Source organism: Aphelocoma coerulescens, chromosome 10 (genome assembly GCF_041296385.1).
Source record: "Aphelocoma coerulescens isolate FSJ_1873_10779 chromosome 10, UR_Acoe_1.0, whole genome shotgun sequence".
In the NCBI taxonomy this organism is placed as follows: Eukaryota; Metazoa; Chordata; class Aves; order Passeriformes; family Corvidae; genus Aphelocoma; species Aphelocoma coerulescens.
Window position 1 is genome coordinate 5,476,881 of NC_091024.1, and position 26,491 is coordinate 5,503,371.

At 49.0% G+C, this 26,491-nt stretch overlaps 1 protein-coding gene across 1 annotated transcript; it reads right to left on the reverse strand.

Annotated features, from left to right (window-relative positions):
* Positions 1 to 622: 622 nt before the first annotated feature.
* On the reverse strand, positions 623 to 25,484 carry ACAN (aggrecan). The gene is made up of 17 exons (XM_069025772.1): positions 25,415 to 25,484; positions 24,512 to 24,883; positions 23,679 to 23,853; positions 23,023 to 23,150; positions 22,143 to 22,436; positions 19,881 to 20,420; positions 19,223 to 19,397; positions 18,704 to 18,831; positions 18,291 to 18,584; positions 17,936 to 18,127; positions 14,624 to 17,815; positions 6,376 to 6,489; positions 3,805 to 3,963; positions 3,373 to 3,455; positions 2,892 to 3,036; positions 2,149 to 2,331; positions 623 to 711 (listed from the first exon to the last, which is right to left on the reverse strand). The coding sequence occupies exons 1-17, from the start codon at positions 25,482 to 25,484 to the stop codon at positions 623 to 625; spliced, it is 6,333 nt and encodes a 2,110-aa protein (XP_068881873.1).
* Between the last annotated feature and the right edge of the window lie 1,007 nt (positions 25,485 to 26,491).

The window sequence follows — 26,491 nt, forward strand, 5'->3', positions numbered from 1 at the left end:
TCCCCTGGAAAGAGCACGTTGTCCCGGGATGGGCGCTGCACTGCAGAGGGGGCAGTGGGGAAGCAGAGAGGGGCCACAGCCCCCAGCACCTGGATCCCGGGTCTCAGCATCCTCTCACCTCCCTCCTCCCACAGCTTCTTCCACCACAGCCCCCCGGCCCTCCCCACCCATCCTGACGTGCTGCAGCAGTAGAAGGATTCTGGAAAAAAAAAAAAAAAATAAAATAAAACCCCAAAAGGTGCTGTTCACCCTGGAGATTAAATAACAGAAATAATTACATTGTTCGTGGATAAAATCAGGAAAAAATAATCATCTTTATTATTTAACTTAACCCCCTGCCCTTGCAAACCCACCCCCCTCCCTGTCCCCGAAGGCACGAAGATAATTGGAACCGGACGGTTAGTAAAAATGCTGAGATCTAATTCGTTTTGCTTTGGTGCTTGGAAAAACAATTTTTTTTTTTTTATATATATACACAAAGGTGGGTTTGTCTTTAATATAATTTTTTTTTTCCTTATATGACAAAAAAGCAACAAGAAGAAGAAGAAATCGACTCTGTTAATATAAGTGTTCCGTTAAAAATCTCTCTTTCTCGCGTTCCCCCTCGGTCTCTCGCCCCGCTCTAATGGGTGGGTCTGTGCACGGCGCTGCCGCTGGCTTTCGACCGGCTCCTGGGGCTCCTCTTGTATAGCCTGCGCTGGTAGCTGGAGGCTGTGGAAGAGAAGAAAAGGCACCTTGTTGGCAGGAGCCGGAACAGAGAAGCTACTTGTCCCACGCTGGCCGGCCCGGCCGCTGGCTGCCTGGAAAAACACGGGCAGCCGCAGGCAGCGCTGCCCGGGGGCGGCTGTGTGTGCCCCGGCGCCAGCCCGCCCGCACACGCACAATCGGCCCTTCTCTCGCCCTGCCGGCCTCTGCTTCACCCACGGGACAAGGTGCCCGGGGCTTGGCCAGAGCCTGGGCAGGAGCATCATCTCCACGGCTGCTTGTCCCAGCCCTTCGCCGCGCCCAGCCAGGAGGGCAGCTCTTCCCCACCTCACCCGCTGCGCTATCGATCCCTCAATCCCTTACCCCAATATCCATTAGTAGTGGGATGTGCTCAGGGCGTAGGAAGGGAAACAGCCCCGTCTGGCTGGCAGGAACAAGGTTTCTGCCTGATCTTTGCTGCCAGTTTCCCTGGAAGCTGGCGTGCTCTGGTGTGATAATTGCAGGAGGGTTTGGGTGGAAGCAGCAAAAGCTGGTTGGGAGCGGACCAAGTCTCTTGATCGCTGGCGGTCCATGTTGGGAACAGCCTGCAGCTCTCCAGATCCACAGCAGAGCCAAAGGAATCAGCATCTTGGTCTGCACCAGGCAGCCGCCCTTGGACACCTCCTCCATCCCTCCTGCTTTCATCTCCTCCCTGGGGCAGAGGCTTGTCACTTAAGCCCATATCGGCTTCCCCTGGCTGTGGGACTATTGCTTAATCTGCCTTATCTGGAATTGCCCAGCTGGACCAGAACCTGGCAAGGAGGCCACTGTACAGATGTGATTTGTCTGAGGCCAACGAAATTCTTGGGAAGCTGCAGGCAATCAGGGATGGGACAGGGGTGTAAGCAGGCCTGGGAGTGGGCTGGGACACCAGTGAAGAAGGCTGGCTGCCATCAGCTGGAGGCCTGACAGGAGGAGAGTCAGGAGCCCAACCCTGTCCCTCAGCTTGTATCTGCTGTAGGACTCCTGTCTGCTCCCAGCGCAGGGAGACACCGGGGAAGGGCTTGGGGGACCATGGCTCTCCCCTCCTATTCTCTCTGTTGCAGGTGGTGCCAGAACTCACCCTTTCAGAAATCATTTGTTTTACTTTCTCTGAGTAGCCTGGGCCATTGGTAAGCTCCTTGTTGCCCTTTCCTGTCTCTGGAGCTGCCTGTACTCTGCCTTGCTGGGTCTCCAAGGCAGTCCTGCAAGCCAGGCTCTGTGGTCCACAACTGCCCAGAAGACGTCAGCTCCCACGGCCCCATCATGGGGGAAACTTCCAAGAAGTCAAGGGAACCATGATACCCCTTCTGCCTGACTCAGAGCTATCCTACACCCTGAGATGATGCCCCGCATTCCCAGCTCCTTCTCCCAGCTGCAGGGAAGCATCAGCCCTAACCCAAAGGTAAAGGGACCAAGACATACGGTTTAGGCAGGATATCCGTGGCTCCTCCCACTGCCCGTTGGGCTGGCACCGGATCGTGGGCACGTGGCGTTGGATGTAGCCTTGGTCGCACTGGTACCGCACCAGGGAGTTTATTTCGTAGCGTTCCTTCTTCCGACCGAAGGTCCTGGCATTCTCCACTGCAGGGGGGTTCCCGCAGGCCACTGCAGGAGATGGGCAGAGATGTGGAGGGTGAGTGAGAGAACAACACCTGGCTGGCTGAGCAGGCAGCTCACACCCAGGGCAGGCTGGGCATGCACAGCCTCGTCACTCCTCCGTGCATAAAACCTTAACTCCTTTTGAGATTGCCTCTGTCCACGAAGCTTAGGGGCAGGGGGATATGGAAATTCTGTGATTTGAAATTAAGCAGGGGTCTGCCTCAGTGCTCCATTCCTGCCTCCTGGAGAGGCTGTGAGAACTGAGCATCACAACAGCTGCCTGTGCCTGTGTGAGGGCATGGAGTTGGTGTGTGGGAGCAATGCTGCAGCCAGGGTATGACTCTGCCTGGGGATGTTGAATCTTAATGGCTTGTCCTATTTATTTTCAAGTCCTTGTGAAACTTTCTCCTAGATCCTTGGCCAACTTCTGTTTCTAATTCCTTCCATTTCTTTGACCACCCTTTGCAGTGACAAAACTCACGTTCATGTGCACTGGGGACTCTGCTCCAGACCCACAGCTACCTCCTGAGCCCCCAGTCCTTGCCAGTATGGCACAGGGTGCTGACCTGTTCCTTTCTTGCAGGTGAAAGGGAGGTGATAGTTGCAGGGAACGTCGTTCCATTCGCCTTTCTCGTGCCAGATCATCACAACGCAGTCCTCGCCCGCCGAAAAGAAGTTGTCGGGTTGGTTGGGCCGCCAGTTCTCGTATTGCTGCCGAGAGAGGACAGTCCTTCGTCTAAGGCTGGGCCCTGGTCTCTCTTACTCCCTCCTTCGTTCTCACTGCCACCTCTCCCACACCTCTCTCCAGCCTGTGGGTTGCCAGCACTGCCCCTACACTGGTTATTTCTGTTGTGTTGGTGCCCGGGACCCCACCAGCTTTTCAAGAGGCTTGGAAAAACCATGAGCCCTACAGAGTTTAGGGTTGCCTCCACTCAATGCCCAACCCAAGCACTCAACCTGTAACCCATGGGGCCCTTCCCACCCAAGGGGAACCTCCTGCCCCCACCAAAACCTGGCGCCTGCTTGTGCTGCGGGCTGCGGGCTCACCAGGGAGTGCCCATCGGACCAGCGGAAGTCGTTCTCCACAGCTCTGTCACTCAGACCGATCCACTGGTAGTCCTGTGCATGACCTGGAAGAGCAGGAGGGGGAGAAAAGAGTCATGGTTGTCCTACACTGTGCTGGAAGCATTTCTTTGCCATCTCAGCTGTCCCTGGCCCTGGAGCCTCTGGGTCACTCAGCTACCTCCCAGTCACTATTCCCTGACACCCTTCTCCTTACATCATGTTTGTCCAGCTCCCTCCTCACTCAACCTGCCATGAGCATGGATGCACCCATACAAGGATGAGGCTTTGTTAGGATACATATGAGCTCCAGTGGGGCAAACGGTGGGTTTTATACCATTTTGGATAAATCTGCCTGTAGAGTCAAAGTCCAGTGGTTGGACCCATGCTCAGTCCCAGGCTGCCCTCAGCACTCACTGTTCACGAATTCTTGTTCCTCTGGGGTGATGATACTGCTCAGGTGAGCTTGATGTTGTCGGCATCTGGTCTCTGCATCCATCCAAGTCTCCCTCTCTTCAAAGTGCCGGTAGCAGTGGCCCTGGAACTTGGTCCAGCCTTCCTCGCAGTTTGCCAAGTCTGAAACACACAGAGGAGGGCCAAAAAGGAGTTGGTGCATGTGTCTGAAAGCTTTCAACTCACCTCTTAGCAGCTCATGCTCCCATTGCATGGGACAACACACCGTCACTTTCACTAAAAAGCAAACCCTGACACTGTTGCCTGTAGGAATTCCCTGGGGAAACTGTCAGAAGGCATCCAAGACACACAGAGAGGGCAGCCGGTGTGGGAGACCCTGTGCCTGCAGTGACACAACCAGTGCTACTGGAAAGCTTGAATGATACATTGAAATTCAATCCCTGTGTAATGTTCCTGAAATCTGCTTTTGAGGAACTGACTAAGTGAGAACACCTCTCTTCCCACTTGTGCTGGCCTGCAGTTTTCTTGCTTTGGAAAAAAACCCCTCCAAACCCCATATCCAGATGTCCAGAATCAACACATAAGTGTTGAAAATGAAAGAGGGGACCACCAGGTGCAGGTGGGTCCATCACTTGGTGTGATTCTGGAGCTCTGGAGGAGAAGCAAACCGACCAAGATGGGTGAAAAGAGATGGAGATAGAAACTTACCACAGTGGAGAGAGAGAATTAAATCTCAATGAAAAAGCTTGGAAGATGCTAAAGAAGTGTGAACATTCCTCAACTTTTCAGAAGATCTTTTACCATCTGAGTAATGTTGAGGAACTGAACGTGCTTACTAAGAAAAATAAAACCACAGATGGGGGAAAGTGGAGATAAATGGAGAAACCACCAGAAAAGACCTTCAGCAGTTCCCATGCAATGCAACACCACACATCTGTCTGCTACATGTGACCGAAGGAAACAGAAAATGAAATGTGTTTAATCTCAGCCCTTCAGATGCCTGACCTACCATCCTTTCTCAGGCCCTTGCTGCTCTGAGAGTGGTGGGCTTCCATGAGCCCTCATGCCTGTCTCCCTTTTCAGTAAGGTTTTCTCTACTCAGTTTCTTTCTTCTTTCTTAAACTTGGTAGGTCAAAGCACTAGCCACCTTCAATCACACTAATTCCTCCCAATCCACCTTTTTGGTGTTTTTCCAGCTGGAGATTGCAGGCCCATCATAGATGTTGGAGTGGTTGGTAGTTATCTGAGACATTAAAAGCATTTCCTGCCTTCTTCAACAGATTAAATGGGTTATCTGTAAGTAGGTGAAGCTCTAAGGATTCTCAGGTTTTGCAGGCAGATCTCCTGCTCAAAGTTAGCAGAGAATCCTTGGAGAAAGGATGGTCTGTCTCATGGGAATATGAAGATTTACATTCCCCACAAATTTTGGGGCACTGGCTTCCTCTTGCATCTTCCAGGCATCAGAGCCCATAATTCAGAGAAAAGAGAAGATTAAATCTGGCTTGGACCACCCAAGATCATAAGCAGTCACAGGGTGGAAAGTCTCTGGGTGGATTACAAGGATCTTCAACAACAGGCATCATGGATGGGTAAATTGAGAACTGATGAGGTTGCATTAAAAAGTGATGTTAAGACAGCACAATTCCTGCCCAGAAGGTCCAATGATCGTGAGCCTTCTCCTTATGGTCTGCTCCACATGTTCATGTTTGAAGCAGAAAGAGATGTGAAGAGAGGAAGGAGAAAATCCAACATATATTATTGCTACTCATGCCAAGATGAAGATACTGCAACCTTATTTCCCTTTTGTTTGAGCAAGGAAGGAGAGCTTCCTGTCAGCTAAGCTGATAGAAGTTTGGACTTTCATCAGCTTTAAGAAAAAAACACAACTCTTTTCTTTCCTTGTAGAAATAAAAAGAAGTATTAGTGCAGGTCAGAATGCCTAATTTTGATGGAAATACAGGTTGCTTCCCATTTTCTCAAAGATATATTCCCTGCTGATTTTTCCACAGGAAAACATCTCCATGTTGTGGAGATGACAAAAATGTCATGCTGTGTCAAATTGGTGGAGATTCCTGGAGTGAATGAGGCTTCTCTCAGCTGCATCTTCCCCAAGAGGAACACAAGCATTTTTCATGGCTCAGTTGAAGCATCCTTCCATGAAATTCCAGTCTAGCAGAGAAAGTTTGCCTGAGGTGAAGACGTATTCAGAAGGTTCCCTACTGTTACAGATGAACAGAAAGACCCTCGACCCAAAGAGATAGCAACTTCTGTGATCAATGATCTATGTGGAGATTCACCAGAGAAACTTAAAAAAGAGAAAGCTGGAGAAGACACCAGAAGCTCCTGCTTAGGAATCTTAGAGGACATGGTGCTGTGAGGAACAAACTTATCAAAACAGATGTGCAAAATCCTCAAAGCTTTTCCCTCATGTATTTTAAGCTGCTGTTAGAAGTTAGCTTACTGAGATGAGGGCAGCACTGATGGGAGCACTGGGGATCAGCTTTTTTGGGGGGTAGCATGGGAACAAGGTGGTGCAGCAGTTAGTAGGATTAGCTGAAGCCAGGGAGGCCGTACCAATCTCACACAGGTCCCCTCCGTAGCTGGGAAGGCAAAAGCATTTGAAAGAGTCGATGCCATCAGCGCAGGTGGCTCCGTTCAGACAGGGGCTTGAGTGGCACACATCGGTGTCTGCAAGAAATCAAGGGCTTCCATTAGGGCTCTGGGCAGGCAACTCCACCAACAGGAGAACTTGTTTCCTTGCTTGTTTAGGAGGGAATATCAGCTGCTTTGGGGAGACTTGGGAGGGTTGTATTTTATACCATACTGCCGCTGCTGCTGCTGGAAGAATGAAGGCAAGAGACCCAACCCACCCTGAAAGGAAGACATTGGATTTGTGATGGTTGAACACCACTCTGAAGATAACAGAACAAGCTCAGCAAGGTGTATCCAACACACAGCACTTGCTGTGGGAACTCTTCCTTGTCCGCTGTCTCTGCCTGATGCATCAAACATGCAAACTTGTGTCCATGTCTCCACCAGCTAAAGGTCTATGAGGAAGAATGTGGAATTCTCATAAGTGATGGAAACATCCTCAAACAGATCTCTGTCTCCTAACCAGACAGTGTTCCTGGTTGTCCATCCTCACTAATAGTTTCTTCCTAACCATAATTTAGATGAAGGTCTGCGTCAAGAAATCTCTTGTCAGTGAACATGAAGAAAGTGAAGAGAAGGAAAAAAGTGGGTTCAAAGGTGGTTCAGAGACCCTCAACTTTTTCTCTTTGAGGATCTTAGGCCTGGCTATGGGCACTTCTTCCTTGGTGAGGGATACTGGAGTGCAGTGCCATTTTCTCCAGATCTGTCCCCACTACGTGCTCTTTTCCTTGTGATGGGGATGGAAGAAGCTGGTACATCTTTCCAGCTGCAGACTCCATCTTGGTGGAGAGAGCTTTGGAATCAGAAGAAGGGTCATTCAGAATGGAAAGATTTCAGATACATTCAGCTCAGAAACAAGGAGGAAGACTAAGGAAGAAAATGGGAACACATCCACTCCGGTTGGGTTAAATGATGCCTGGTTAGATCCCCATGCAAGAGAGCATTTCTTTAACACTCAGGAGAAATGTAAGCCTTTAAAAGTGATGACTAACTCTCCATGCTCTTCTTGTGGATGACAGGGTTAGTGAGGAAACCTTCAAAGATGATAAACATGCTGGCTCTGGAAATAGCAGAGCAGAGCAACGACTCCCCAAGATCTGTGTTCATCTTCTGACTGGGCTGTATTTGGTTGGAGATTGTTTCTTGGAGCTGAGGCCCAGCTGCTCAGTGTCCCCAGGCACAAGAAGCAGATGGGTGCTATACCCCCTGTGGCTGACTCAGTGGCCAAGGTCTGATATGTCCTCTAAGAGCTGGCATGTTCTGTAACGTGCCTAAGTGATGGAAAAAATCCTTTCTGACCTTGGATGGTAAATCTGTGCGTGCTTTGGAGCAAGGAGATTGTCATCTTTATTCTAGGCTGTATCACTGTGAGCAGTGAAATCATTCCTCAGATGGCTGATGAGCCTCTTACTCCAGTTTTGCTGTTCTTCTCTGAGAGGAGGAATTTCTCACTCTGGATTGCTCTTCTAAATGTCACGAAAGCTTTCTAGATTTCTTTGATCACTGCAACATGAAGAGAATTCCTGTTTCCATGATACTAGTAAATACTTTGAGACTTTCCAGAACAAAATGGGAGTCACAAGCCTAGAGGAAGAATAGAGGAGCTGAACTTGGCTGAGTATTGCTTATTAGTCACACTTGGAGTTCCTAGAAGATAGAGAGCATAAAGAAAAATGAGGAATCCTGAGGGGTGATTGCAACTCAAGAGGCCCTTTGGGCTTCCCGACAGCAGTGGCAGCAGAAGTTCATGTTGATTCCAGTGGGCTCCAGCTGAACACGTAAGGAAAGGCTTTCCTTCATTCGTCAGGCTCCATGAAGTGGAAAGAACACTGCAGAGGTGGGAGGGAAGCACACATGAGAGCTAAAGCTGAATGTTTAGTGGGGGATAATGAGCCTTCAGCTGTCGTCAGCCATGTGGAATAAAACTTGGCGTGTCCAAGATCTCTTCTGAGATGAAGGAGACCTGCTGTGTGCTGCCATCCCTAGTCTTGGAGGAGGGGGGAGCAGGCACATGTGTGCAAAGTCATTGCCACAAATTTCCAGCTGGGAAATAAGATTGGAACAGTTTCCTTTTACAGATATCACATATAATACGGTTGCACATATTATATATGCAGTAAAAACAAATCTCTGATTATAATATATATGTTACATATCTCTCCATACATACACATATATATTTTTATATATGACACATAGAGAAAGGGTGTGTACTTGTAGGTAATGCTGGAGAAACAAACAGCAAATACAAGTGAGACACAGACAGGTTTTTTTTTCCCCCAAAATTGTGCTTCAAATGGCTGGAGAGAAGATGTTTTAAACACGTGATGATCATAAACACCAAACTCCCCTTCTGCCTGTTGGGCTGTTGAGGCAGTGACCCTCTCTCCACCCTCTCTCACCTCACCAAGCTGATATCGGAAAACTCAAATATACCTGTCAGGTTGGAGAAAGTGTTGCTGATTCTGGTCCTCCCAGAAAATCTGGATCTCAGAGGTATTTAAGAAAGGTCTAAATGGTAAAATTGGCAGTGATGTTGCCTCTGGAAATCCTGGCAAATTGGTTTGTGGGTGTCTCTAGGATATTGCGTCTAAGCCACAAACATGATGTACAGGAGGTGAAGAACTCCATTTAAAAAGAATTTTGCATCTATCAGAAAACACTTAACGATTTTCTTCACAGCCTTTTATATACCATAAATGTGTCCACTTCCACATTGTTGAGAGCTAGATGAGGTCAGCAAATCACTGCACACCTCTTCAGCCAGCCGCAAAGCCTGCAGAGCACAAGGTGTGCCCGCTCTGCTCAGCACGGAGCGAGCCCCACTCCCGCAGCACTGGCTGCCAGGTACCTTGACACTCAAGGATCTTAGACACGAGCTATTTATTTGCTTGGGTGAGCAGCCATCCAAGCAGCCAGCTCTGCTTTGCGATGCAGCTCGAGTGCTTATCAACTGACAAGGAGACAAGACCACTTCTATTATTACCCTGCGCTAACAAAGGACAGCGACAGTCGAGGAATGCAGGAGGGAGGCAGCCCTCGCTTTCAAGAGCGGGAGCTGTAAAACAAAGACGGGGAGAAAACGCCAAGAATAGGAAACCCTGTTAGAACATGTTATTAACTCACTCCTTGAGGATAATGCAGAATTAGCAGCTCTTCTAAAGAGGGTTCGTACCGCGCTTACTATTGCCCCGAAGTTGCAAAAATTCCTCAATTCTACTGTCACAGCAGTTTCTATTTTTTGCTACTAACAGGACCCAAGGTCTAACTTTTAGATTTTTTTTTTTTTTAATAAATCAATTAAAACAAAATGGCCAATGTAAACCAGGTCTTGCATCTGGAAAATGTAAACTGTTGGCTGGAGGAAAAAAAGGGAGTTACACAGCTGCAATGCAAAGTTTGAATTTCACCATTTTCTTCCTAAGATTTCTTCTCCATTGCCAGATATACACTATATTTAGTCAGAAAAATTTTCTTTTGGTGCAACTAAAAACAAGAGAAATATTCTTGTCCACTCTGCCCATGGTGGGGGGGAGGTCTGAGCTAGGTCACCTTTAAGGTCCTTCCCAACCTAACCATTTCATGATTCTATAGTTCTCCCAGTGCCTTTGGAAAAAAAAATTGTTGTACTGGATCATGGAAATTGGGAAGAGAAACCTGGCAGAAATGAAAGAAAAATAGATTGGCCCTGGTTTTGCTTAGAAGGGAAATGTCATGTACAAGTGAACATGCAGTGACAGTGGTGAGAAGGAAATGCTTTTAAAATTCTTCATCTCAAGCTGAGACAACAATACCAGAAACAATACTACCATTTCCTAAAACAGTGCAGTCTGTGCATTTCTCTCCATGGCTGCCTGTATGGAAGATGAGCATTAAACAAGGTCAGCTTTGTGTTTAAAACTTCTACTAAGGAGAAGCAACTGGTGGGCAGAGAGGATGCTATCACCCAAACCCTGAACAAACTATAGTTTTCCTGAAGCTGTGAGTAACACGTTTAGTAACACACCCTACAATATTTCTATACCCTCCTGTTTTTGTTCCACAGAGCAGAAAAAAAGGTCAGAGAGAAGGGCAAGGCATTTTCAGGGTGCCCAAGAGTGCCTGTTGTGCCCCTCACCCTTTCTTCATAGGCCTCCTTGTAAGTGCAATTATCCAAACAGGGAATCAAAGACCAACTAGATAATTATCTCCTAGAGATTGGGGAAAAAAATAATCCAGGTACAAATTAAATTTGCTTTTCAGAGTCTGCTGGGAAGTTTGAACTACTGATCTGATAGCTCAGACATCAAAGAAAAACATTGGAGCAATTGTAGGGTGACTCCTAGAAGAAAAGAATAGGAGGAGTTGGAGAAACCAGTTCTCTCACATTTTAAGTTAAATGCTAGTATTGAACATCACATAGCCAGTTGCTGACTTACAATGAGCAATTAAGTCATTAAAATAATTAACTACAATAATTGAACCGAAGTCTCCATGCAGCAGAAGGGGCAGGAGTTGCTGCAGCTTTAAAAAACTCTATTCTACTAAATATCATCGAGTTTCCAGGAGGACCTGTTGATCTGCTGGAACCTTCAATTTGTCCAATGCTCTCATGGAAAAAGAGCTCAGGAAACTTGGATAGCTCTGTCTCCTAAATATTACATGCAGAAGTAAATGGATGTGTAAATAAAACTAGTCCAAGGCTGTAGGTTACCCCTGCAGAGGAAGGTTTTTTTAAACAAAGTAACTTCTGGTGCAAAGCAGACAGTGTGTCCAGGAGACATCTAAGCATCTGCTCAGCCACAAAGGGTCTGTGCCTCTCAGCCAGCACTGGTACCTCCATCTCCTTCTTGAGAGCATAATTTATGTTCCACATTGGGTGAAGCATTCTGAATCAGGTGAAAATTTTCTTGACTTCTTTTTCTGGATGATTTTCTCTGGACCAACAAAACTCAATCCCTCCTACTTCCAGGTGGTGAAGTATAAGGAAAGCCTGTTAAGACCTTTCCTCATTTGTATTCTAACCTTCTGCTGTGTGGGGCTGTAGGCAACAGACTTCATGGACTTGTTTCACCAGAGACAAGCAAAACTTAGCATAAATAGATGCTATTTCAGCACATTTCTCTTTCCCCCCACAACTGGAGTGAAGTTTTTACGTCACTGACTGGCCAGAGTGCTCCAAACCGCAGCCTTTCACTGAAGTGCCAGCATGTTTTTTCAGCTAATAATTATTTGTCTTCAAATGCTACCAGAAGCAAAAAGACACAGTGAGTTGGCAAAACCCTGGGAGAGGAAGCCAAGCCTATGGACAATTCTTTCAGCCTGTGGGGTCCCTGTCCTCATGAAGGAATCAAATGCTGACTGAAGACATGTACACGCATAGCCTTCAATTTGGGTAAATACTGAAACATACTGGCACTGCAAGTGTTAATCTTCAGTCTTCTAGCTCTGGCTTTTAGAGATACTTTTAGGCTACAGCAGAGCAGAATAATATCATTCTTCTTGAATCATTCCATTAAGTAGACTGCTGGATCTAACTGGAACCTTCCAATGACAGGCCCAGAGGGCAAAAGCCACATTCCTTCCTGCTCCTCACCCTGAGCTCCTCAAAGCTGAACCAGCTTCACCTGGGCTTTAATGCCAGCCAAAATCCATTGCACTTCATGGGCACCCGTTGCACCCTACAGACCCTGAGCACAGCACAAGGCATGGATATAAGAACTGATTTTTTTTGCAAGAACTGGTTGGGGTTTTTTTTTTGTTTTTTTTTTTTTTTTTTTTTTTTTTTTTGCAAGAGCTAAATTTCAAGACTGGGAATCTTCAAGTGAAAAGGCAGCCACACATGGGAAATGGCATTTTGGGATCCAGCCTATGGTTCTTCCTTGTAGACTTTCCATGTTCAGAATCCCCAGAGCTCTGTAAAAAGTAACAACCCAAAAAAGGAAACCTAGGATTCTTTTTCTTTTTCTTTTTTTTTTTTTTTCCCTTCTTCTTTTGTCATCTCTTTGCTGTAATTCTCTAGAAGAGGTTTGCCTTGTTGCAGAGGGGTTCTGAGTTCATGGTCAATACACTTTTTTGCCAACAGTATGAGCTTTCATCATACCCTGACCTGGACTGCATTTAACCCTTTAGGGACACTGTAGTAAAGTTTACCAATAAAAAGAGAAGTTTTACCCTAGAATATCTTCCCTTGTGGGAGTACCAGCTGTACATGTGTACTCAAGCCCATTTCTAATTTATGAAGTGTACAATTAAACTTCATGCAGTTGTTGCTTACCTCTTGTTGTCATCTGCTAAGAAACCCCAGCTGCTTCATTGTCCTGTCTGTGACTTGCAAATACATATATTCCAATTTCAGAATATTTTTCAAGATTCTTCACACATGAGCTGCTGAACACATGGTTTTCTTTCAAAATACTTCACAAAAATGTTGGCTAACAAATGGTCTGAGGAATCTGGCAATCGCCTTGTGGTTAATTTTTAAAAAGAAAAAGCAGTGGAATAAAACCATTTTTTGAGGCCAGTATTTAAAAAAACTTTTTTTTTTTAATTTTTTTTTATTTTTACTGATCCTTACTGGCTTCCTTCCTCCCCCTCAGTGCTGCCTTTGCTGGCTTATTTTTGTCTCTGGGCTTGGACGTGGCAGTGGGCACGGCCCAAAAGCAGAGCCTACTTTTGCAAGAAGGGTTTTTGGGTCCATAACTCCTGCACCACCCTGCTAAGCCCTGGATGCTGTGCCAGGCTGAACAGTGCTGTGGGAATGACCCTGCTGACTTGTCCCCACCCACTCCTGCAGCATCCTCGGGGCAGCTGCTCAGCGCAGACAGAGGGGACCACAGATGTGCTGTGAGCTGGGCTGAACAAAGGTTTGTGATTACCTGTGCTCTCAGAGGGAGAGAAGTGATGAAGAGGGAAATGCAGTGACTCACTGGAAACGCTTTGGGGATGGAAATGACGTTAGAAACCAGGCTGAGCTTCACAAAGCCCTGCACTTACAGACCCTAACTGAGTCCAGAGCTAGCTACACTGAACGGTGTAAATTGGCCCAAAAGAAGCAGTTTAGGAGGGAATGTGGGAAGGGGTGGAATTGATGACACTTTTGCTAGAAGGAGCTGTGCCAATCTCTTTGCACATACATTTTGTACCATACTTAAGCAACATGTGGCCCTACGTGAACATGTGGCCCTTTGAGAAATGAGCACATGCAGGATGCTCACACAACAGCACAAGCATTGATGGCTCTCAAACGAGGCTTGTTCCCAGGTGCCAGCTCCTGATAGCAGCAAAGGGAAACCAAGCTGTGTCCAGGGATGCTGCAGGACATCCTGTGTTACCAGGACTGGGCACCTCCTTTGGCCAAGAGGCACAATGTCTTGCATCTTGTTTTTCTTCTCGCTGCAGTGCACTAATGCTTTCACAGCATGTGAACTCTGCTCAGGGAATGCTCGTCAGAATGCCAGGAGAGTGTTTTCACCATAAATGGTTAATCAGGCTTAACTATTGTGTCTGTTTGTACTTGGCAACAAGGGGCCCAACCAAAGACAGAGCACTAAAACACTAAAAAGGCAGGGTGGAGGGAAGGGCATTTATCAGCAGAGCTGACAAAAGCTAGTGATGCTCTGAGCAGTATCTCACATGTTTATCCCACTCTAGCTGCAGAGAGCAGCATAAGACACAGACCAAAGGGTGGCCACATGCTGAGCAGTGCTTGGGGCTATAGGCAGCAAGACAGACCACCATGGAAAGAGAAACAGAACAGGACTGAGACTTGCAGCCCATCTTTTCCAACTTCTCAGCTGCATGCAGGGTTGGAATCTCTAGCAGGTGGAGCCATTCTGTGGAACACTGGAACAGGCTGCCCAGGGAAAAGGTTGAGCCACCATCCCTGGAGGGATTTAAAAGACATGTAGAGGTGACACTGAGGGACATGGGTTAGTGGTGGACTTGGCAGTGCTGGGTTAATGGTTGGACTCGATGATCATAAAGGTCTTTTTCAACTTAAACAATTCTATGATTCTACGATCATGACCTGTGGAAAACCCCATGTTTATGGCTTTCCATCAGAACAAGGTTCTGCTCAAGTCTGCTTCTGTGTTAGTGTTCTCTGCTGTATAAAACCCAAAAAAGGTGACAGCTATGCCCCCTCCTTCCCTTCCACAAAGCTTTCCCTTCCATATGAGACATATGTTACCTTCTGTAGTGGGTCCTAATGCGTCAATTGCTTCTTGTGAGACTTGAGGCAGGGCAGCAGTGGTGGTGGCCAGCAGATGGGGATTGTCTGGAGCAACAGCTGTCTCCGTCTCTTGTCCTGACACTGCAGGAGGGGAAGGCTCTATTTCAAGCTGAGCCTCTTCAAGGTTCCTGAGTCCCTGTGCTGGTTCAACATCTGGAGTCCTGGTACCAATTACAATGTCTGGGACAGAGGTTTCCCCTGAAACGCCTGTGATCGAGTGTGTCACAGCTCCAGATGTTGCGTCAGGAACCTCCTTCTCCTCAGGAGTACCAAAGGGCTCCCCACTGGCCAAAGATGTGGCAGCTGTTTTAATGTTAGCAGCAGGCATTGTAGATGCTTCCCCACTGGTTTCAGGGACTGTGGATGCTTCTGTGCTGATCTCAGGAAATGTTTCACCTCGGGCTTCTTGACTTGTGGGTGTACCTATGCTGATTTCAGGAAACGCAGAAGTTTCCCCACTGACTTCTTGAACTGTGGATGTTTCTATGAAAATTTCAGGATAGGCAGATGTTTCACCCCTGGCTTCTTGACTTGTTGGTGTCTCTATGCCAAACTCAGGGAATGCAGATGTCTCCCCACTGATATCATGGACTGTAGAAGTTTCTATGCTAATCTCAGGAAATGCAGATGTTTCGCCTCGAACTTCTTCACCTGTGGATGTTTCTATTCTAATTTCAGGAAATACAGGTATTTCACCACTGGTTTCATGGACTGTCGAAGTTTCTATGCTAATTTCAGGAAAGGAGGACATTTCCCCACTGATTTCATGGACCGTCGAAGTTTCTATGCTGATTTCAGGAAAGGCAGAAGTTTCCCCACTGGTTTCATGGACTGTTGAAGTTTCTATGCTAATTTCTGGATAGGCAGATGTTTCACCCCTGGCTTCTTGATTTGTGTATGTTTCTATTCTAATTTCAGGAAAGGCAGAACTTTCTCCACTAATTTCATGCACTGTGGAAGTTTCTATGCTGATTTCAGGAAAGGCAGATGTTTCTCCACTGGTTTCGTGGACTGTTGAAGTTTCTATGCTGATTTCAGGATAGCCAGATATTTCACCCCTGGCCTCTTGGCTTGTGAATGTTTCTATTCTAATTTCAGGAAAAGCAGACGTTTCCCCACTGATGTCTTGGCTTGTGGAGGTTTCTATTCTAATTTCAGGAAATGCAGATGTTTCCCCACTGATTTCTTGCATTGTGGATGTTTCGGTGCTGCTTTCAGGAAACGCAGAGGTTTCCCCACTTACTTCTTGACCTGTGGATGCTTCTATGATAATTTCAGGATAGCCAGATGTTTCACCTCTGGCTTCCTGACTTGTGGATGTTTCTGTGAAAATTTCAGGAAATGCAGAGGTTTCCCCACTGATTTCTTGAATTGTTGATGTTTCTGTGTTAAATTCGGGAAATGCAGATGTCTCCCCACTGATTTCATGAACTGTGGATGTTTCTACACCAGTTTCAGGAAATGCAGATGTTTCCCCACTGATTTCATAAGCTGTTGATGTTTCTAGAGCACTTTCTGGCAGAGCAGATGTTTCCCCACTTAGTTCGCCAGACGCAGAGGCTTCACCACTTGGCCCCAAACTGTAGGGAAATGTGGCAGTTTCCCCCCCCAGTTCCTGTGATACCGTTGGTCTTGTCACCACTTCTACTAAATCAGAAGTGACTGAAGTGATTCCTGGAAGCCCTGAGGCCTCCCCACTAATATCAGTCACTGCTGAAGACTGTCCACTTAGATCTGTGGCTCCAGAAAAGTCTCCACTAATGTATGGGATTCCAGATGGCTCTCCACTCAAGTCTCCTGCCCCTGAAGGAAACCCACTAAACTCCACAGCTCCAGACCCCTCTCCAGAGAGTCCTCTGTCTCCAGAAGTAAATCCACTGATTTCTATCATCCCAGACGGTCCTTCTCCCACTTCTTGCAACACTGATGTCTGTGTTACGACTTCCACCAAAGTGGTATCCACAAGAGAGACAGTGGGAAAACCAGAGGTGAGTCCACTTTCCTCTCCAGACAGCAGACCACTGGTGACATCAACTCCAGAGACGTCTCCGCTGCTGTCCGTCACTCCACTCGGATATCCGCTCATCTCCAGCACTCCAGAAACACTCCCACCAAAGTCTACCTGCCCAGAAGGCTCACCACTGATGTCTAAGCTCCCAGATACTGTGCCTGACACATCTTCACCTCCTGAAGGCAATCCACTTGTTTCCAAAGTCTCTTTTGCTTCGGCTTCTGTAATTGGCGGGGTTGTTGTCACTTCCTGCAGAGTGGCATTTACAAAGGTAATGCCAGAGGCTTCGCTGCTTCCATCAATACCAGAGGGAAGGCCACTTAGGTCCGCCAGGCCACTGGTCTCATGTGCTCCAGATGGTTCTCCACTGGCATCCAGTCCTGAGGGCAACTCGCTCAGCGCAGACCCTCCCGAGGGCAGCCCACTGAGCTCGGGTACCCCAGAGGGCTCCCCGCTGGGCTCAGCTCCTGAGGGTAAGCCTTGGATTCCACCACTGCTGTCCCACTCAGAGGATGGGAGCCCTGACAGATCTCCTTCACCGCTGACTCCGATGGACCCTTTTCCCTCCTCTCGCCGCTCTGGCACTGCTGTTACAATTTCCACTAATGTGGTATCCACAAGAGAGATGGTAGGAAAACCAGAGGCGAGCCCACTTTCCTCTCCAGATGACACGCCACTGACTAGCTCAGTGCCAGAGATTTCTCCGCTCACTCCAAAAGGCAGCCCGCTGCTTTCCACTTCAGATGGCATCCCACTAATTTCTGGTATCCTTGAAATAGACACCGATATCTCCTCCTCTGCAGAAGGCAGGCCACTGATATCAACAACGCCAGAAGGCACACCACTCAGGTCTCCCGAGGGCAGCCCACTCTCTTCAGGTGGGAAGCCACTGGCATGCAGGTCTACTGATGGTAATCCACTCTCTCCAATCCCCGAGTGCTCTCCGCTAAGTTCAAAAACTCCAGAAGTTGGTTCTCCGCTTGTATCTGGGACTGCAGGTGCCCACCCGGATGCCGAAGATTCACCACTGACTTGATGCTCTCCAGATTCAATCACCTCCCCTGACACTTCACTGATGGAACCATTGGTACTTGTTTCCTCTGGTACAATGGTAGCTGGAGGAAAAGCAGATGGACTCACTGGAAAAGAAAGAGCAAACAAAGAGAAGGAGTTGAGAAAATTATTTATGTTTTGGAAGTGTCCCAACCCTACGTCACCAGCCCTGTAGGACAGAGGCTACAAGGAAGCTCTGAACCCACCTGAGAGCAGTGACACATCGGTTGGGAAGACCTCTGTTCCCCAGGCTGTCTGATTCTCAGGTTGAGTGGCAGACTCCATCTCCACAGTCGCCTCCTCCCCAGAGGGCACCCCCTCCACTCCAGGGATCACTTGTGTTGCCAGCACATCTTCAAAGAACGGGGTGACTCCCTCCTCCTCCACGGGAGGCACAGCTGGAACAAAAAAGGCATTGCAGGGACTTCCCAAAAATTCACAATCCAAGATGCCGGCGAAGCACCTCACCCAAACCGGCACCCCAACATGCCCCGCCTCCCTTTTGAAATCCCTTTCCCTGAGGAGACAGGTCTATGCACCCTGCAGGGGCTGGGAGGGTACCTCTGAAGCAGAAGGCGTGGTGCCGGGACAGCGGGTCGGGGAAGCCCGTCTGGTTGTGGTGCTGGTACAGGGTCCTGACGCCCGGCGCGTCCCCGCCGCAGGCGGGGCGGGGGCTCACGATGGGGTAGCGCAGGCTGCCGTCGGCCAACCAGCCCGCGTAGCACCTGTCCAGGCCCTGCTTCCAGGCGGCGTGGAGCTGGCCAACGGAGGCCAGCGTGGCGTTCTGGCTCTCACAGTACTGCTGGGCTTCTCGGAAGGTGAACTGCTCTGGCTGAGTTGCGAAGAACACATCGCCTGAGGGATGGGAGAGAAAAATGGGTGAATCCCTGCATCCCAGCCATCTACAGACAGAGGGGGAGGTGTGGAGCACATTTTTGCTCTACAGCAGTGCTCAAGGGAAGGCGAGGATGTACCCTTGAGCCTGTCGATGTAGCAGTACACGTCGTAGGTCTCCGAAGCTGGGCGCATGCCGTATGACCGCACGCCTGGAGTGTTCTCTTTGTCTCCCACGCAGTTATTTCGGGGATTCACAATGGGATACCTACCAAAAAAAGGAAGAGAGGAGGTAACCCAAGGTCAAGCTTATGTAGCCAGGACTGAAGAATGTCAATGTGCTTGGGAGCAGGACATGAATGCCTCACTGTGTGAGGCGCTCAGAGCCCGAGGCAATAAATACAAATTTCCTGCTACTCTTCCTACACACCAGGAGGGCTCACTGGTGCAAGATGTATACACAGGTGAGGAAATGAGGAAAAGAAGCGGACAAGAACATGTCTATTGGCCACTGAGTGTCATGGACTGGAGACAATCTTGGGTCAGCAAAGCTTTAGTTGCTGATGAAAAGAGGAGCAGGATAGACCAGAATAAAGCCTCAATGTCGCGGCTGAATAGTCATTTTGAGGGGTGTTTTCCTCAAGTCAGTGTGACTTTACCTGACTGTCTGGTCCCGCAGCCAGCCAGCATCACACTGGTCGAAGCCAGCCTCATAGGCAGCCTGGAGCTGCTGGGGGGTGGCAATCACAGCACTGTTCTCCAGGCAGGCCTTCTGGGCTTGGACGAAGGAGAAGGCGTATCTGCTGGTGGCTGCACGGTAGTGAAACACCACACCTGGGGGAAGAGAAGCTGTGGTGAGACAGCAGGAACAGGACCCCCCTGCACTGACATGTGTGACCAGAAAGGGTCTTCCAAAAATCAGCGTGAGAGCCAGGCCCTCTTAAAGTTTCTGTGGTGGAGATGCCTCATTCATGGAGTTCTGCTGCCATTGAGGGTGATGTTCCAGGGATCTATCCAGCCCTCCTCTAAGGCCTGCCTTGACTTTCCCCTTTCCTGGAGTCAGCTGCATATGGGAGAGCAGTGTGACCACTGCAGCCCAAGCCCTGGTCATCACATAATGGGGTGGCCCACAGCCTTCTCTCCCCTCCTGCCCTACTGTGGTGGAGGCGCTCAGCCTGTCCCTGACCCCAAACAGGCCTGTGCACCTCTAGGGACCTGGATGCCCTCTGGGATGGCAGAAACCCAGGCTGTTGTCAGCTGAATGGTTGCCTCTAGAATGAGCTGACCTTCAGGCTTCTCGGAGAGCTGGTGACTTACCTGTGGGGGAGATGGGCTGCTCGGGGAGGTGACCAGCACCGGGGGCAGCTGTCACTCGCACAAGTTGATCTTCCACTGTGAATGCCGAAGCAGACTCCAGTCCTGGTGTGGCAGTCACCCCCAGGAACTCTTCCACTGAGCTCACCTCTGCTGTTTCGGTGGTACCAGCAGTGCCTAAGGCTACGGTGGTGATGGCAGTGCCTAAGTCTATGGTGGTGGCCTCTTCAGGGACAGTCCAGACCGCTGTGACATCCTCTCTGGTCACATTTTCCTCCTCTGTGGCAGCTGTCTCTACTGTGACAGCGGTGGTGAAGAGATCGGGCAGGGCAGTGAAGCGCTCATACAGCCTGGTGGCGGTGGGGGTGATCTCAATGGGCTCCAGGGTGGCAATGCTGCCGCGGGCCTCCTCCTCCGTGGCATTGCGTGACAGAGGCAGCTCCACCTCAGTCTGGGTGACAGTCTGGACAGTGAAAGCGCTGCCCAGCTCGCTCCCTATCTCGTCGATGAACTGCCCTGGGACCAGGCTCTCAATGTCATCCCCTGCATCAGGACACAAAGCAGCAGAGAGGACAAGGTCAGTCTGATGAGGCGAACTGCGCTGGCGCTGCCTCCAAGAAGCAGCTGGGTATCTACTGGCTCTGAGGGGATGAGGAAAATCATGAGAGTTTGGTAAAATAAATGGTTTTCCTTCCTCCACTGTGGCTCTCTACAACGCCTCAGCACGCAGGGCATGGTCAGGAGGCACCGAGCCACCTCATGCTCCAAATCTGGTTAATCAGCGGGGATATTCCCCGCTAGCCTGCCGGTCCTCCTTCCCGGGATCACCTTGCCCATATCCAAGTCTGTACTGACCTCTAGTGCCTGCTGCAAGGAAGTTAAGGTGGACGGAGGGAGGTCGGGGAGCTTGGATAACCTCCACAGCAGATCTATCTGAGCCGTGGGAGAAAGACAGCTAGGTCCTCACACTCAGTGCATGAAACCTCACCAGGATCGCGATCTCCTTCTGCTCTGCCCAGGTGACGACTTAAGAGCTCATCCCATGTAAGCATCCTAACCCCATTGCCAGGACAGCCAAGGCCACTTGCTGTACCAAATACATTCAAACAGCTCCCACCTTTCCCCTCCCAAATCACTTTCCTGCTCAAGTCACATCCCTTGGGTCTAGGAGAACGTGCTTAACATGGCACTGAGCTGACAACGAGGACAGTGGTTTACAGAGCAGCATGAAACAGAACTGTGAGGGCAGGTAACAGAGGGATGGATCTCATCTTGGATATGTAAGCAGGTCTTGGCTGGGGAGGGAAAAACTATGAGGCAATGCCTGGGTTTTCCTCTAATACTGCTTTCCCTGCTCTATGTACAATTCCATTTTACTGCTAGTTCATTTTAGCCAGTACCTTTCAGATCTCAAAGGATTCAGAGATTTCTATAACGATGCTCAGACAAGGACTGACAATACGCAGCAGTTTCCGATGCGAACCCTGAGATAACCAGAAGGCTGTGGCTTGGTGGACCAGTCCTTAGCTTGGCCACATAACTAGGTACCTCCAAGGGTCTGGGACATGGATCTGGGCACAACAGATCTGATCAGAAGGGTTTCAACACATATTTTAAAATATTGTTATTTTTTTAACCATGGCAATCCTATTTGAATTGTTGGCCTCTGGCTAGTTGCCCTAAATAGACCATATATTACTGTGTTTTCCCCTCTTGCTGCAGGGAGAAGTGTGCACTTAGAAGAAAGAGGGAGTATCTGGGATGCTCTTCACTTCCTAGGTGCAGTTTTGATCCACGATTCCCAGAGACTGCGTCAGTCTCAGATTTATCCCAGCATGGAAACTCAGTCACGCATCTGTACCACATCACATCTCATCACTACACACATTTTCAGGGTCAGACCTGCCCTCTTTCTCCTTCTCCAGCATTCAAAGTCTCGTATATGAAGCACCTGAACTCTGCTTTGTGTCTCTAGGAGAGCTATAAAAGCAGGAGGGTGTGGGAGGATTGGAGAGAAGCAGGCCGTGTTACACCCACCTCCACAGAGCCCTCTATGCACAGGTCAAGCAGCCTTTCTGGATTTTCTTTTTATCTGAACACAAGCAGAGGATTTTGTCCTTTGCCAAACCTGCTTTCCTCCTCTCTTTATTTATTTTTTTTTTTAAAACCCCAACAACAAAGAAGCAAGAGGTTGTTTCAGGCCAGGGAGCTCCTGCTGGCTGGTGTGCAGAGGCACTGCTTGGTCCCACAGCCCCGAGCACTCACCGCTGTAGCAGATGGCATCGTAGCGGGAGTCGGGGTGCGGGTACCCCGTCTGGTTGATGTACAGGTACACCGTCCTCACGCCCACCAGGTTGCCCCCGCAGTTGGGCCGTGCTCTGGAGATGGGGTAGCGGACGCTGCGGTCGGCCAGCCAGCCCGCGCTGCACATGTCCATGCCGTCCTTCCAGGCCAGGTACAGCTCTCCCGTGGTGGCCAAGCGCGCTCCCAAGCTGCGGCATTTCTCGAAAGCTTCTTGGAAGGTGAACTTCTCCGGGGCAGTGGCATAGAAGACTTTGCCTGCAATCACACACACAGGAGTTACCTGTAGAATTTAATCCTGATTCCCTTTCTATCCCCTTCCCACTCCTGAGTGTTTGGATAAGATGAAGAATCCCGTGTATTAGAGGTGAAAAGCAACTCCATGTTGGTGACTTTGTAAACCAGAATAAAGTGTTTCTTACAGACCGAATGCAGAGTGGAGCAAAACACACCACACGAGCTGGGGCCACAGGGCAAGAGGGAGATAAAGGACAATTGCAGTTCTGTTCTGCTGAACATCAATGGATCCCTGTCATAAGCATGAGTGATTGGCTCCTCTGAATGTCACACACTCAAATGGCTGACCAGGCAGGATGGCGTGGACTCTGGTGGAGGTTAGACGGACTCCACCCTCTGAACTGCATTAGTCATTTGACATTAAAATTGTCCAAGGTCTAATAAAGAGACTGTAGAGAACATCTGGCCTGGCCAGGGTATGTGCTTTTCCAGCTTTGACCTGTCTTTTCTCTAGGCCCATTGCCTCTGTATTTGCTGTTGTTCAGTCTAGGCATGATCAGGGCTCTGGCTGCTTCTGTGTCTAGTGGCAACAAAAGCCGCAAATCACCTTGCATTTGCTCTGCATAGCAGTAAACATCATAGGTTTCATCTGGCTCACGGACACCGTAGGTCCTCACTCCTGGAAATTCGTCCTTGTCACCATAGCAGCGCTCCCGGGGCCAGTGGATGGGGTACCTGAAGGAGAGATTGTGGATAAGGAGTAAGGGGCAGGACCCTGGCAGCCACAGGAGGTTGGGAGCAAGCTGCAAGGCACTGCTCAGTGTGGTTATTTATGGCTTTTCCTGGGTTATGAGGAAGGGGAAGGATGATCTGCCGTCCTGCCCTCACTCTGATCATCCTTGGTGCACTGACCAAAGACATCAGGACAAGGAGCCTCCCCAGTGGGGGATGCACAGCTTGGTCTGGTTGAGCCACATTTGTGCATCTTGGCACAGCAGTGGTTTTGTTCAGGGAAGATGGAGGATAAGAATGAAGCCATTGTCCACTCAGTTGTCACCACCAGCTGAGGAGGACAGTGGTCACTCTGCTTTCCCACTAGAGACTCCCCTCTGGCAGAGAATGGCTTGCAATCCACTACCTCCCTGTGCACACCAGCAGTTACAGCAGCTGCTATTAACAACCATTTTCAGTTGGTGGCTTCATTACAGAAGTCCTTCCCTAACGACCCTGCTGTGGCTTTCCCTTCCCTGCATGGCTTCTCACCTGACAGTCTGATCAGCCAGCCAGCCAGCATCACACTGCTCGTACCCATCCTCGTAGGCAGCCTGCAGCTGCTCGGGGGTAGCGATGACAGCACTGTTCTGGACACAGGCCTGCTTTGCCTTCTCGAAGCTCAGGGTGTACCTTGTGGAGATTGCTCTGTAGTGGAATACGATGCCTGGAAAAGATGATGGCCATCACTCACAATCACCGGCCCCTCACCTTCCAGAGAAGGCACAAGAAAAAGGCAAAAATAAACCTCATCCTGTACAGTCCTGCAGTGGAAGCTGTCTCCCTGTCTTATACAGAAAGCAAAAACCACATAAAAGAGAAGGATTGTACAAAACTTTTGTTATCTTATCCACCTATTACTAGGAGAGGCTTTGCAATACGGCAATGGAAGTTTTTCTAGAACAGCCCAATTCTCCAGATGAGGGCATCCCATCTCCTAAAATGTTTGGAAGAAATTAAAGGTCTGATAGAGGCTCCATTCCAGCATTACTCGCTTGAGTAATAGCCCAGTGTATCCAGTACCAGCTCCTGCCAAGGATGTCATCTTGCTGTCTCTGTAACTCACCTTCTACCACAAGAGTCATTTTCTTGCCATATTTTGCCATGAGTCATTTTGCTGGTTTGTTTAGTCTGGTCCTAGCCTGCTAAAATAACTGCTTGGCCCGTGGCTTCTGCTCACCCACCCATCACCTTATCTGAGACCTGAGAGAAAGGGTCATTATTCCTATGAGAGCAGTGCCTCCTCTACCCATGTACCTCTTCCTCCCTTCCACCCAGGCCAAGCAGCAAGACACTGAGAGAAAAGAGCAAGGGCAGGATCCCACCTTTCACTAGGACCTCGATCGTGTCTTGTCTGTCCTCAATCCCGTACATGACTTCACAGCGATAAATCCCCGTGTGGTTGGATCTCAGCGCCTTGATCTCCAGCGTGGCATCGGTGGGGATGGCAGGGTAGTTGGGCAAGGAGATCGCCTCCCTGTACTCGCTGTTGAGCCGGATTTTCCCACCGGTGGCCACCAGCAGGACAACTTCGGTGCCGTTGGAGAGCTTGCTCCATTTGATCCGCGGGGTCAGCATGACACTGGTGTCCTGCTCTTCTGGGATGTTGAAGTAACACGGGATGTTCAGGGAGCTTCCCAGGGTAACACGCAGGGGAGACTGCTCAGGTATCTTGACTTCCAGGCCATCACTACTGTCTGCCAGTTCCCAAACAGAGCAATGGTTACATCAATAACACATGTAGTACAAAATATCCCCTGTTTCCATATGATCCAGGGCCTATATCTGCTGTGCAAACCTGTACCCACATATTCAGACATGAGCTTTTTGGTCTAGTCTAGAAAGGGAAGTTGTGGCAATGGCCACTGCACCATGGCTGCTTTGGAGATTTGGACCAGTGCTGGATGTGGGCATGAAGGGAACAAAGGGCTCTGCTGCAGCACGGCTGCTGCCCACACGAGATCACACCTGATAATGTTTCAAAAGGGAAATGCTGAAATTCTCTTCGTTTCCCCACAAATCTGCCTTTGCCTGCAGCTATCTCCCTGGCTTCCCAAACACCAGAGCAGTGAGAGGCTGTGGCTCAGCAGCCATCCAAACAGAGGAGCCTTGTGTGTGCACAGCACAGATCTTGGGTACACTCGTGCCTGGGGGCTCCCTGTCCTTGGGGGTGGGACCAGAGTGCAGGACATGGCTCAGTCCTGCTTTCCCATGGCCTGGATACGTACCTGAGAGCTCCACAGAGTCGGCTGCGGTGATGACTTGCAAACACACAAACACTAATAGTAAAGTGGTCATAATTTACCTGCAAGAAACAACACAGGGAGAAAGGATTTGTGTATGTTCACAGGGAGCTGAGTGCTGTGGATGCTGCTGTGGGGCAGTGCAATGCTTTCAGTTGCCCCTAAAGCCTCCTACACTCCTCACACCAGAAGGGAAAGCCCGTCCCTGGGGAAGGATTCTGTCTCAAAGTGCCACTTGCTTCAGGAAATAAGTCCATGAGACAAATAAATAAATAAAATAAATAAATAAAGATGCTCTGCTATGGACAACAGTCTGAAGCGTTATTATGCATCCCTTGTTATATTGCTTTCCCACTCTTTCTCTTGCGATTCAGTCTTACCTATGGAGCAGAAAGACAATTTTACAACAGGTCTTCACACACCTATTACTTATTTACTCAGGAGGGACCATCATATCCACTAAGCCTCCTCAGAGCAGGAGCTCTCCCTCACTGGGCATCCCAAACCAAACCAGAACTGGCTCTCAGGCCAGATGGTTGGAAGCATTTTCTATTCCTTAAAATGCTCTGAAGGGAAGTTTGCCCTCTGCATGGTGGAAAAGTCAAACATTTCAACTCTTTGATCCAACACTCTTGCACTGAAAGCCAGCATATCCTTAAGGTGCAAACGGATCCAGAACTGATACAAGAAATCCACAGGATATAATCCTGGGCATCTTAAATCCACCCTAAAAATATCTTCTTGGGATCTCTCAATTAGTCAGAGCAACCTGCTTCTTCTGAAGGCTTCAGGAAAAGAAAGGATCATCCTGCTGACATTGAGTGACAGAAGCAATATAGGGAGGCCAGCTAATTTAATCCTAACTGGATTACCCTCCAGTATAATATCATGTCATGTTAAATCGCCACAAAGACTCAAGTTGGTTTCAATATTTCAAATAAAAGCCAGGTCCTCTGGCAGCCCAGCACAGTCTGGCATCAGGTTTCAGCCCTGACTCAGAAGGAAGGACCACACCTACTGAATCACTGGCATTTCCTTTGAATATTGGCTGTTGCACTCCTG

Coding starts and splice junctions, on each gene's coding strand:
- ACAN (XM_069025772.1), bottom strand. CDS start 25,484: ATGACCACTTTACTATTAGTGTTTGTGTGTTTGCAAGTCATCACCGCA. Junction 18,832..19,222: donor CTGCGGGACCAGACAGTCAG/GTAAAGTCACAC, acceptor TTTTTTTGGTAG/GTATCCCATTGTGAATCCCC. Junction 2,332..2,891: donor CACCTGCAAGAAAGGAACAG/GTCAGCACCCTG, acceptor CATCTCCTGCAG/TGGCCTGCGGGAACCCCCCT.